General features: G+C 34.6%; 1 protein-coding gene across 5 annotated transcripts in view; it reads left to right on the forward strand.

Annotated features, from left to right (window-relative positions):
• The window catches only part of LOC106881248 (uncharacterized), a 297,452-nt gene that overhangs the window by 127,933 nt on the left and 155,859 nt on the right, over positions 1 to 13,660 (forward strand). For all 5 annotated transcript variants that reach the window (XR_008264114.2, XM_052967796.2, XM_052967797.2 and 2 more), the window contains exons 11-14: positions 685 to 889; positions 2,998 to 3,179; positions 9,381 to 9,546; positions 11,292 to 11,465. Coding sequence is in view for 4 of the 5 variants with exons in the window: in XM_052967796.2 (XP_052823756.1) it covers positions 685 to 889; positions 2,998 to 3,179; positions 9,381 to 9,546; positions 11,292 to 11,465 (727 nt within the window). In the remaining variant the exon portion in view is untranslated. The remainder of the gene's footprint in view (positions 1 to 684; positions 890 to 2,997; positions 3,180 to 9,380; positions 9,547 to 11,291; positions 11,466 to 13,660) is intronic.

Raw genomic sequence — 13,660 nt, forward strand, 5'->3', positions numbered from 1 at the left:
ATCTACTATCCTTGTTTGGAACTTTATTTAATTGACCATCCCAAAAGATGAAAGGTAAAGGTAAAGGATTTGAACTCAAAGTGGAGAGAGCTCAAACAAATACTACAAGGAATTCTACTCAACACTCTGACAAGCCTCTCAATTGCATTTAAAACTATTCCTTTATTCTTTTATTTATTGCAATCCTTTGACTGTAGCCAAGTTTAGGTAACCCTTTGAAAGGTTTAGCAGATAAAAATCAAACCCAATACATATTCTTTTTCTTAAGTATGATACTTATTTTATCAGTTTCTTTTGTTGAACTGCTAATTTACTGGAGCATAAACAAACCAGCACTGGTTGTCAAGTAGTAGTGAGACACAGACACACACATATTTACACACACACACACACACACACACACACACACACATGTAATGACAGGCTTTCACACAGCTTCCATCTACCAAATTCAATTCACTCACAATGGATTGGTTGGCCCAGGGTTATAGCTGAAGACATTTGCCCATCATGAAGTAGGACTGAATTCAAACCCACATGGTTGCAAAACAGACTTCTTAATCACACAGCCAAAACCATTCAGATATATATTTTAAAACTTTTTCCAATTTTTGAAAATGTCAATTTAAAAAAAAATTATTTGTAAGATTGACAAAATAAAATTTTTGTATTTATTTTGATTAGTTCCAAGATTTGATGTTGAGTATTGAAGACGAACTTATTGTGTATAATGGAGAATCTGATCTATCACAAATTCATGTAAAAATTCCAAATGCAGCTTATCAATACTCAACACCCATTATCTCCACTACAAATACTATGTATATAAAATACAACACTGGAATCTTTCCCAACAAAAGTCGTGGATTTCTTGCTAAATTCAGAAAAGGTAAGTTTCATTAACCCCTTCAGCATTCAGATTACTCTGCCAAATGTAATGCTTATTTATTCACTTTGTTTTGAGTTAATCATGCATTATCTTGCAACTTTGAAATTGCAATGATACGATTGTGTATTTTTAGAATGACATTGTAGGGTAAGTGTAAGAAGCCAGTTTCTGGCCGCTTAAATGGTAGTTTGAACATAAAAAGGATAGAATATTTGGGCTGGATATGGCCAGTTTGAATACTAAAGGGTTAAATTAGATAATGATGAATTTCAACTTTTTTCAAAAGGACTGAAGTATATGCCCACACCAATAGTCAACCATCATGAGAAAGTGAGTAATATCTAAAAATTCTATTGAATATTACAATTGTTTGAGTTTGTTGTTAATAAAAATAGCATTATTGATGAATCCCAGTTAAAAAAGAAAAGAAGAAATAGTCTTCCCAACCAGTACATTGGTATCCTTTCCAAATTCCCTTTTAAACGAAGCAAAAGTGTCAGACCAAATATTGGTTTCAAATATTGGCATAAGACCAATAATTTCAGGGAAGGTAGGTAAGTTGATTACATCAACTCCAATGCTTGACTGGTACTTATCTTATTGACCCTGAAAGGATGAAAGGGAAAGTTGACCTTGGCAGGATTTGAACTCAGAATGTAAAGACAGGTGAAATACCACTAGGCATTTTACCCAGCATGCTAACGATTCTGCCAGTATATTACCAAATATTAGACATTTCCAAAACAATGATACAGCAAGTATTAAAGAAGCAGATAAAAGTAATGCTACTATCGTAATGGATGTTGAACATTGTTGGGACTTAACTGAAGGTCAGTTGAAGGATACATTTTATTCTGAAATGTCTACAAATATTAATCTGAATTTGAATATAATTTCATTTAAAATGTTTAATACTGGACGTCTGTTTGTAGTATTAGATATTTCTCAACATCTGACTGTAGCAAAATTCTCTATCGGTAACTCTGCTTGGTTAAAATGTTTCTATGGATATCAATTGTGTTCCTCATTCATCAAACCATGATGTACAAGCGGTATGCTGATTGATTCAAGTAGTGTTCATAAGTTTCATCTTTCTGGTGCCTACTGGAAAGTATTTAAAGGAAAAATTCAGTCATTCTATTACAGTTGTCAAATATACCCAATCACATGTATATATTTGTCAATCAAATTCCAATCTAGTCTAATTTTCACATTTACTGTCTGTTAATGCCACTACATAAAGATTTACCTAAAGATTGTTGCAAAGCATGAAAATACTTGTAAAATTGCAAAAAAAAAAAAAACAAAAAAAATGTGAAAATTTGACTAGATTGGAATTTGATTGACAAATATATACATGTGATTGGGTATATGCTTGTGTGTGCATACATGTAAGTATGTGTACGTGTGTGTGTGTGTGTTTACAGTTATATGTTACATATAAGAATATACATATATTTATATATATGCATATGTACACAGATAAACATGTGAATGTGTGTGTATCTGAGAGAGAGACTATGTGTGGTAAGAAGCTTGCTTCCCAACCACATGGTTCCGAGTTCACTTCCACTGCATGGCACCTTTGGCAAGTGTCTTCTACTATAGCCTTGGCCTGACCAAAGCCTTATGAGTAGATTTGGTAGACAGAAACTGAAAGAAGCTTGTCATATAAATACATATATATATGTATATATATATATATATATATATATATATATATATATATATATATATGTGTGTGTGTGTATATATGTGTGTGTGTGTGTGTGTGTGTGTATATATGTGTGTGTGTGTATCTATTCATGCATGTATGTCTTTGTGTCTGTGTTTGTCTACCCCCACCCACTGTTGCTTGACAGCCAATAGAATAAGTATTAGGCTTAAAAAGAATAAGTCTTGGAGTCAGTTTCTTTGGCTAAAACCTTTTAAGGCGGTGCTCCAGTATGGTTGCAGTCAAATAACTGAAACATGTAAAAAAATATAAGAATATATATATATATAAGTGATGTTTTTCATCTATAATTTACCACATCTTATGAAACCTTGAAATAAAACTAAAAACCCCTTTTGAAACAAACTGCTAATATTTTTTTCTTTGATTCCAGGTTGTACTTTCAAAGTTGATTCTAATTTTGGATACATTAGTTCACCTGGTTATGGCACTGCATTTTCTTACCCTTCTAATGTAGTCTGTGAATGGGAAATTGCCCCAAAGTCAACTTCGAGATATTTAAAACTTGAATTCTCACCAACATTTGGTTTGGAAAATGACAAAGATTTTCTTGAGGTAATTTTATTTAAGATAGTCCCACTGTTTACAGAAACATTAATTTTTGCCTGATTACGGATAATTAATATGATAAATGTAATGAATGCTGCTGTTTAAGATTATGATGATGATGATGATGATGACAATAATGATAATAGACAATAAAAATAATGGTTGTCATCATGATGCTTTTTCTCTAGCTTTCACCTTCTCTTTATAATGATGATGATGACCGTTACCAACATCGCCTACCTGGCACTTGTGCCAGTGCTATGTGAAAAGACATTCGAGCGAGTTCGTTGCCAGTGCTGATGGACTGGATCCTGTGCAGGTGGCACGTAAAATACACCATTTCGAGCGTGGCCGTTGCCAGTACCTCTTGACTGGCCTTCGTGCCAGTGGCACATAAAAGCACCCACTACACTCTCTGAGTGGTTGGGGTTAGGAAGGACATCCAGCTGTAGAAACTCTGCCAAATCAGATTGGAGCCTGGTGTAGCCATCTAGTTTCACCAGTCCTCAGTCAAATCGTCCAACCCATGCTAGCATGGAAAGCGGACAAAAACGATGATGATGATGATGATGATTATGATGATAGGAATCACCATCATCATCATGTGTACATGTTTTGTGAGGCTCTGTGCATGTGTGCGTGAGTGCATGTGCAAATATGCATATGTACCTGCATGTCTTTGTTAGCCATTGTTGTCTATGCCACCTATGAATAAAATGACTATCATCATCACCATCATTGTCAAATTTATCAATCATCATCATCGTTGTTGCCATCCCACTTCTCATGAACATCATAGGAGTAGTAGCAGCAGTAATATCATTCTTATCTTCATCTTTGTTTCAATGTCTATTGCTGTTTTGGTTGTTGCTGATGTGTAGTATCATCTTTTATCGTTTACTTGTATCAGTCAGTAGACTGTGGCCATACTGGGGCACTTCCTTGAAAAATTTTTAATCGAATGAATCAATACCAGTACTTATCTTTTGTTAAACCTAGTACTTATTCTATCAGTCTCTTTTGCTGAACTACTATGTTATGGAGATGTAAACAAACCAACACTAAGTGTCAAGCAGTACTGGATGACAAGCAAAGACACATCACACACAGATAGATTTACGATGGGCTTCTTTCAGTTTCCATTTACTAAATACATGCACAAGGCTTTGGTTGGACTAAGGCTATCGTAGAATACACTTGCTCAAGGTGCCACACAGTAGGACTGAACCCAGAGCCATGTGGTTAGGAAGCAAGCTTCTTACCACACAGCCATGCCTGCACCTATCACGTTGACATTGATTTTGTAAATCTACAAGCAAAGGTATTCTACTTCAGACTACTTTCTTTATTATTTTTTAAGCTATATTGTATCCAATGCCATACCTTATTATGCAATAGCTCCTCAATTTGAGGAAAATTGCATTTCTTTTGCTATTTCTAGCAAGGTACAGATATAGCTAAGTGGTTAATAAGTTTGTTTCACAACCACATGAGTTCAGGTTCAGTCACATTGGACAAATATCTTCTATTACTGTCCCTTGTTGACCAAAACCTTTTGACTAGATTTCAGATGGAAACTGAAAGAAGCCCATCGTATATGTAAATGGTTGACTAATGCCTTCTGAATGAATTTGGTACAGTGGAAACTATATGTGTGTGTGTGTGTGTGTGTGTGTGTGTGTGTGTGTGTGTGTGTGCATGTGTAAAAACTTAATACTTTGAGAAGCTGTGTTGGTTGTAGCTTAGCAGTGCAGCAAAAAAAGACTGTCTAAATAAACATCAGACTTAAAAAAAAAGGTTCTAGAGTTGATTTCAAGATAGTGCCCCAGCATGGTCACATTCAATTTGACAGATTACTCTGTCAAATTCAATGCTTTTTCATTCACATTATTTTTAATTAATCATGCATTATTTTATAGCTTTGAAATTTTGATGATGTGATTGTATATTTTACAACAGCATTGAAGAGCAAGTGTAATAGGCTGGCTTTGGCTGATTAGAACATTAAACATGTAAGCGCAAGAGTGGCTGTGTGATAAGAAGCTTGGTTCCCAACCACATAATTCTGGGTTCAGTTTCACTGCATGGCACCTTAGGCAAGTGTCTTCTACTATAGCCTTGGGCCAACTAAATTCTTGTGAGTGGATTTGGCAGACAGAAACTGAAGGAAGCCTGTCGTATATATATATATATATATATATATATATATATATATATATTGGAGCCTGGTGTAGCCATCTGGTTTCACCAGTCTTCAATCAAATTGTCCAACCTATGCTAGCATGGAAAGTGGACGTTAAACGACGACGATGATGATGATGATGATATATATATATATATATATATATATATATATTTATATATATTAGTGTTTGTGTCTGTTTGTCCCCACCCCAACTATTGCTTGACAATCAAATTTGGTGTTTATATCCCTGTAATTTAGCAGCTTGGCCGAAGAGACCAATAGAATAAGTACCAGGCTTACAAAGAATAAGTCCAGGGGTTGATTTCTTCAACTAAAAGGTGGTGCTTCAGCACAGTCACAGTCAAAATGACTGAAACAAGTAAAAGAATAAAAGAATGTAACATATTTTGAAAGTTTATCAGTGTTCTTGTCTACTTTTATGTATGCTGTACCAATTTTTTTTTTTTAGTGTGGGAAGAGAGAAAGAGTAAACTTACTGTTTCAAAACTAGTTTCTATATTGTTTATGTTAGCGCTATAAGAAAAAAAAAATTACGATCTAAATTTCATTCGAGTACCAGATGGTTCATAATTAAAAAAAGCAAAAGCAAAAAAAAAAAACAACAAAAGTAAAAATAAAAAGGAAGCTAACGGATCTTGTTGTTGTTGTTGTTTAGCCTAAGGTCAGTCGTGGTCAAAGGTGTTTAATCTGTAACAATTCTGTCTTTTTGTGAGGTTATCTAGTCCGAAATTATCTAATGTCCCTCTTTTTTTTTTATATCATTTAAGGGAGATTTAGCTGTTATCTTAAGCAAATAGAGCAACTACCTTAGGACAAGGGAAGATTGCTTTTTCTTTTAGTATCAGGAATGGATTGTAAGCACTTTGGAGAGAAGGACCATTTGTGCTGAGAAAAGGAATGAGTCATTAATTTTACAAATCCAGACGTGTGATTTGTAGCGAAACCGAATAAGCATGATAGTTGATTTCCAAACTTATGACAGTTTCACATGGTCTAGTTTTATAGTTCATCAACATGAAAAAAAAAAAAAAAGTCACGGTACCGTGTGAACTGGCAGAAACGTTAGCACGCCGGGCGAAATGCTTAGCGGTATTTTGTCTGTCTTTACATTCTGAGTTCAAATTCCGCCGGGGTCGACTTTACCTTTCATCCTTTCGGAGTCGATAAATTAAGTACCAGTTGCGTACTGGGGTCGATCTAATCGACTGGCCCCTTCCCCCAAAATTTCGGGCCTTGTGCCTAGAATAGAAAAGAATAATGGTTGTGGTTGTTGGATACTCTACAACACACTTTTAATGGTTGAATAAGACATTCACTTACTCTTTTACTCTTGTACTTGTTTCAGTCATTTGACTGTGGCCATGCTGGAGCACCACCTTTAGTCGAGCAAATCGACGCCAGGACTTATTCTTTGGATGCCTAGTACTTATTCTATCGGTCTCTTTTGCTGAACCGCTAAATTACGGAGACGTAAACACACCAGCATCAGTTGTCATGCAATTTTGGGTGGACAAACACAGACAGACACACACACACACACACACACACACACACATATATATATATATATATACATATATCAGCATATGCTTGGCATTCATGCAGCAAGAGAAGTGAGCGATGAGGTACTCTGGTGTGAGACATAACGGAAAAACAAGCCGAAACACTTGATTGACATCTAGAAAAGAATTCGTGAAACAGTTCGGTGCCTTAAATACACACACACACACACACACACACACACATAATCTTTGTGAGTGATTTAGGAGACGAGAATTGAAAGAAACCCGTCGTATATACATATATATATATATATATATATATATATACATGTCAAAATGTAAAATGAAATTCCCAATTAGACAGAATATAGCATATCTAGAACTAAGAATTAACTGACATGCAATAATTCTGTATGGTCAGGACTCAGATAGGCCTACAGAACTTGGTGAATCGAAAAGGAACCCACTGATATGGTTGCTCTTTCTAACACCTTGAAAGAAGCCCACATTGGATAATGTAGTCACAGATAGACTGTGTCTGAAAGAAAGATGGATGGATTATGGCAGAACACTTGATCTGTACATGGAGTGGGGTTAAATAACAACCATAAAGTTGAAAGGAATGAATTTCACTCTTGAGACATACTATGGGAATGGATGTATTCACTGACTTCCCAATGTCCAAAAAAAGTTTACTCACAACTAAATTTATTATTACTTATAACTAAATAAGAAATTTAAACGATTATGCTTACTTCAATCAAGGGATATGAAATTTCATTATATATCTGTTCAGTTAAAGAATCTTTATCATATGCTCCATCAAAAGTGAATATTTTAGGTGGGGATGACTCATCCGCGGGATTGTTAATAATGCACTGTGCTCGAGTACCATCAATCTTCACTACTGTTTTACAGTTGAGATTATTTTCCCTCTCGTTCATTGGACGACAGCGAACTATTACTTTCACACATTCAGCAGACATCTTGAATAAGTCCAGGGGTTGATTTCTTCAACTAAAAGGTGGTGCTTCAGCACAGTCACAGTCAAAATGACTGAAACAAGTAAAAGAATAAAAGAATGTAACATATTTGGGCCAAATATAGCTGGTTTAAATGCTAAAGGGTTATCTTTCATTTTATATACGAATGAGAACTGAGCATGTGAACACAACAGCAGCCCTTGCTGTTTCCATAAGGCCTGAATTTTGAAGTAGGGGCTAGTTGATTACATCAGCCCCAGTGCTTGACCAGTACTTGTTTCATTGACTCTGAAAGGAGGAAAGGCAAAGCTGACCGCAGCAGAATCTGAACTTAGGATGTGAAGACGGATGAAATGCCACTAAGCATTTTGTCTGCTGTGCTAACAGTTTCACCAGCTCACCATTTAAATATTTTGTTTTTATATTGATTATAATAAATAAGCATGGTTACAGACTCCAGTCAAATCTCTCTGTTTTAATGTACTTGGAGTTCAAATCCTGTTGTTTGTCATGAGAAAAACAAATGAGCTCTTTGGAGCCTGACAAAGACAGTGATAGGCTTAGGAAGTCCTCAAGGCACATACCTGAGTATATAAGACAATCACTCTCTATGCCAACTCACAAGCCAGCAGGAAAGAGCACAATGATTCTCATAGAAATAATATGTGTGCATCTGTGTTTATATGTGTGTGTGTGTATATATATATATATATATATATATGAGTATGTTACATATATATATATTAGTTTATATATATTTGATATATATATATATATATATATAGTTTTAGGGAAAACAACCAAGTTTCAAGAACTCATCGATGAAAATCCACTATCCCATATAGAAAAATTAATAATTAAAAGCACAATAAATGCGTATAATATAAAACAAAGTAAATATCATAAGATAAAGATAATATTATGATATTTACTTTGTTTTATATTATGCTCATTTATTGTGCTTTTAATTATTAATTTTTCTATATGTGATAGTGGATTTTCATAGATGAGTTCTTGAAACTTGGTTATTTCCCCTAAAACTATATATTTTATATATATTTTAATCTATAAAGCTCAATTTAATTTTAATTTTTTATAAATTGATTTTAATTGAGTTTTTACCTGTAATTTTGGATTTTGTCCCTAATATTATTATTATATATATATATATAATACAAATAATATGTGAGTATATGCATATATACGTACATGTATGTACATACCTACATCTACATGTATATATAGATGTATATCTGGGTACAGGACATCACAAAAAAACGTGGACAAAATGAAAAACAGAACATAAACAGAGCCCAGAAAACGCACAGGTTACATAGAGAACATTTCCTTCATCAGCTACACACACAAATATGTATACGTAAGTACATGTATGAATGTAAGTATATGTGTATGTGGGTATGCATACATGCTTTAGACAGTAGTTCTATCTTACAGATATATTGTATATGTTCTGAGTTAATTAAAACAACTAAAACTGTCTTCTTTATGTTAACAGGTCTACAATGGAACTATTTCTGATGAAAACAAGTTGCACCAGGGTGAGGGTTTTACAGGAACTACAGTTCCTCCTATTCTAAGTTCAAATTCTGGAAAATTCATTTTAAGATTAAAGACAAGTGCCAACACTGCTGGTGTTGGTTTCAACGCTACATTTTATGGAGGTAATTATTATGTGGAAATACTTAATTTTATTTCTTTCATTTAAGTTAATTTGTCTATTTTCTTTCAATTTTTAATTAGGTTACACAGCTGACACTTCCTACTGGCAATATGTTAATTTTTCTGTAATATACAGATATAGGTACGACACAACCTTTCTGAACATTGATAATCTGGAGCATTACTGTGTGTTGGCACTCCATCGCTTACGACGTCAAGGGTTCCAGTTGATCCGATCAACTGAACAGCCTGCTCGTGAAATTAACGTGCAAGTGGCTGAGCACTCCACAGACATGTGTACCCTTAACGTAGTTCTCGGGGATATTCAGCATGATACAGTGTGACAAGGCTGACCATTTGAATCACAGGCACAACAGAAACAGGAACTAAGAGTGAGAGAAAGTTGTGGTGGAAGAGTACAGCAGGGTTCGCCACTATCCCCTTCCGGAGCCTCGTGGAGCTTTAGGCGTTTTCGCTCAATAAACACTCACAACGCCCAGTCTGGGAATCGAAACCGCAATCCTACGACCACAAGTCCGCTGCCCTAACCACTGGGCCATTGTGCCTCCGGAGCATTACTACCATACTAGTGAACTGATACCTTGCATAGTACAGAATTAATAAATTTGTATCATTTATACTAATATACAGGTTCCTGTGTTTCATTTAATTATTCAAGTAAATTTGATATTTGTTTAATTCAGAATGTGAGCTACTATGGTTTGGAAAAAAAAAAAAGAAACAGTATTTCAGAATAACTTTGAAACCAAAGGTTCTGAGAAATCTGTATTTTGTTTATTACTCTGTCAGTATATGAAGATCTAACAGCAAGGCTCCAAGTGATGTGGTTCTATGGAAACTGTAACTAATCCAAAGAGAAGAAACTTAAGTTGAGAAAGACAGTTGCCATTAGGAACTGTCTTCATTACCTATGAGATGTTAGAAGCAATGACAATAGGTCTGGAAATGGAAGGATCAGAAACAATATCTCTTTTTCTTCTTAGGAATAAGAGATGTTGTCATGTGATTGGGTTAAATTGCCATTGTCAAACATAAATTGAAAATCCCAGTGGGAATGAAGTGAGAGAGTTTGGGGTGCACATTTTCAGAAGCAGTCCCTTTTTGGGTTGGAAAGGTCATTAAAGTTTTCACAATCAGGAACAATAGAACAGAGTAGAAGAATATGAGAGGACTGTTGGTCATTTGTAAAGTATGGGATTGGAATTATAACAGGAAATTTTCGTGATTTTATCCTCAAGAGTATTAGGTGCGAAGCCATTTTTGTTAAAGAATGGGAGGTAGCAAAATTCTGTTTGGTGTTTTGAAGGTGCAACTAAAATGAACTAAAAGGTTCAGAACAGATCACGTTAATTTGAATTCTAATGTTTTACTAAGGTATGTTTTATAAATATATATATTGCTAGAATATGGATATTCTTGATCATCACATGTCAAGGGAATCTCAACAAATTTTCTATAGAAAATCTGTAGCAATAACCTCAACATGCAATTTAATAGCACAGCTAATACAATATGACACAGTATCAACTTAGTGGTATATTATGGTGCATAACAAAATATGGTGTACCTACAGGTAATTCCTGATCATGTTTTCTATGAAGAGAAAAGAATGTGCCTACAAAAATTGAATTGTTTCCACCTGTAATATCAGTCTTCTCAGCTGGAAATGATTACCTGGCACCCAGTAACAATGCCATTGTCTGACAATTCAACCTTTTATTTTCAGATAACTATTGTGGACCAGTTCCAATTTTAGAGGGAGGACGTTGGACACATGCCACAGGATTTAATACTGGAAACAATGCTACATTTGAATGCTTTGAGAACTTTGAGGCAAAATCTGGAAATACCATCTATTGTGACAAAAATGGTCGTTGGGAACCACAACCAGAATGTACAGGTAAAAAGACCATTTCTAAGTTTCTTTTACTCCACATACATGCATACATGTATGTATGTATGTATGTATGTATGTATGTATGTATGTATGTATGCATGCGTACATACATTCATATATACATACATACTTTAACAAAAAATTACTGCAGTTCCTAGTATTGCTGCATATGCATGTATGTGAGTATATGTGTTTATATGTATGTGTTCCTTATTTCTTTAACTTTCTCTCTCTGACTATTACCACAACCTTCCACCAAACACTCTTCTCTCTCTTTCTTATTGTCCCCACTACCACTTTGTTTAGTATAGCTCCTCTTCCTCCAACTGACAGCTTTCTTAAGTTTCACAGATGTACACATGTATAAGTGTTTGAGCATTATAGAATTTATAAATTTTTCCATCATATTTAAAACTTTTTTCTTAGATCTTAGATCAACTTGTAAGAATTGTCAGGTTTGCTTTTGTGATAAGAAGCTTACTTCCTAACCACGCGGTTCTGGGTTCATATCCACTGCATTGCACCTTGGGCAAGTGTCTTCTACTACAGCCTTGGGTTGACCAAAGCCTTGTGAGTGAATTTGGTAGACGAAAACTGGAAGAAGCCCATCATGTATATATACATATATGAGTTTGGTAAGAGAGACAGATAGAATAAGAACCAGACTTAGCAAAAAAATTAAGTCCTGGGGGGTCAATTCATTCAACTAAAACTTTCTCAAGGGGGGTGCCCCAGCATGGCTGCAGTCTAATGACTGAAACAAGTAAAAGATAAAAGATATTCCTGATTTTCTAGTCAAATAATTAATTACAGGAGTGACTATCAATAACAATCCTTTGCCTGTTCCGAATACCACATATGATGCACAGAGCATACTTCCTTGGTGTCCATGCATTATATGTGATACATACTCCCAATCTTTTCAACCACTGGAGTAACTTGGGACTTGTGAAAAAGAAAGCTTTATTTTACTCAAATCATGAAACTAGAGCTAACTAAAAGTCTGAAAACAAACATGGAAGTTTAGGACAATCTTATGAAAATACTTTGGACATACAAAAGGTTAAAGGCTATGAATTGTGAAATATCATTAGAACTGGTGCTATTTTGGTGAGCCACAAACTGGCAGAATGTGCCATGACATTTTGTCCAGTGTACTAGCAATAGTTCATATTATTTTAAAGAGGTTTTGATAATTTTTGACCTTACAGAGAACAAAGAAATTAAGGTCTTAATTCTTGTTGTTCCTACTTTAAAAAACTATGATCAGCTCATTGAAGACGATTTTACAGTTAAATGGTGTAATGAACATTAAATAATAATGAAGGTTTTTTTGTTTTTTTTTGTTTTAATGTTCACAAGATACTTCTGTGCTACAATTCTAACTTGAGTAGAGATAACAAAAGTTAATTACAATAATGCTTCCTAATTGGGACACAAAGCCAGCAATTTTGAAAGGAGTAGAGGTGGGGGTTGTCAAAACAATTGGCCCTAGTGCTTGACTGCTACTTTATTTTATCGACCCTGGAGAGAGGGAAAGTAATGTTGACCTCAATGGGACTTGATCTCAGAATGTAAGGAGTCAGAGCAAATACCACAAAGCTTTTTTAGATGATGTAACAACTCTGCTTTCTTTAATCAATAACTGTTTCAAGTTTTGGCACAAGGCCAGCAATGTTAGAGGCAGATGTAGAAGTAGGTGACACACTGACTCTAGTGCTTAGCTGCTACTTTATTTTATTGATCCAAAAAAGGATAGAAGGCAGAGCTGACCTTGGTGGGATTTGAATTCATAATGTAAAGCACCAACACTTTTGATTCCAACACACCTGAAATTTTCTCTGTTTTTTTTAATACAAATTTCCTGTTTTAAAGTGACCTAAATTAAAATTTTCCATATAAACTATCATGTTAATTTATGTTTTGTATACCAGCTTCATAATGATAAAGTAATTTTAATAAATATTTTTATTATTTTCAAATTAATTGAAACAAAGGAATTGTATTTCAACAGAAATATGGTAATGAAGGGAGTAAAATATGATAATAAAAGGGTATAAAATCTGAACCTATAGTGTAAGGTGTCACTAATCATGACAGAAAACTATAAAACACTTCCAAAGCTCTGACCATTCAATATTTTTTTCACTGAAACTTACAAACTCGTTTGGGAAGCCTGTATTAAAGAGTAGGCTGAA

The sequence above is a fragment of the Octopus bimaculoides genome, chromosome 5, assembly GCF_046866305.1.
Source record: "Octopus bimaculoides isolate indiv1 chromosome 5, ASM4686630v1, whole genome shotgun sequence".
Classification (NCBI taxonomy): Eukaryota; Metazoa; Mollusca; class Cephalopoda; order Octopoda; family Octopodidae; genus Octopus; species Octopus bimaculoides.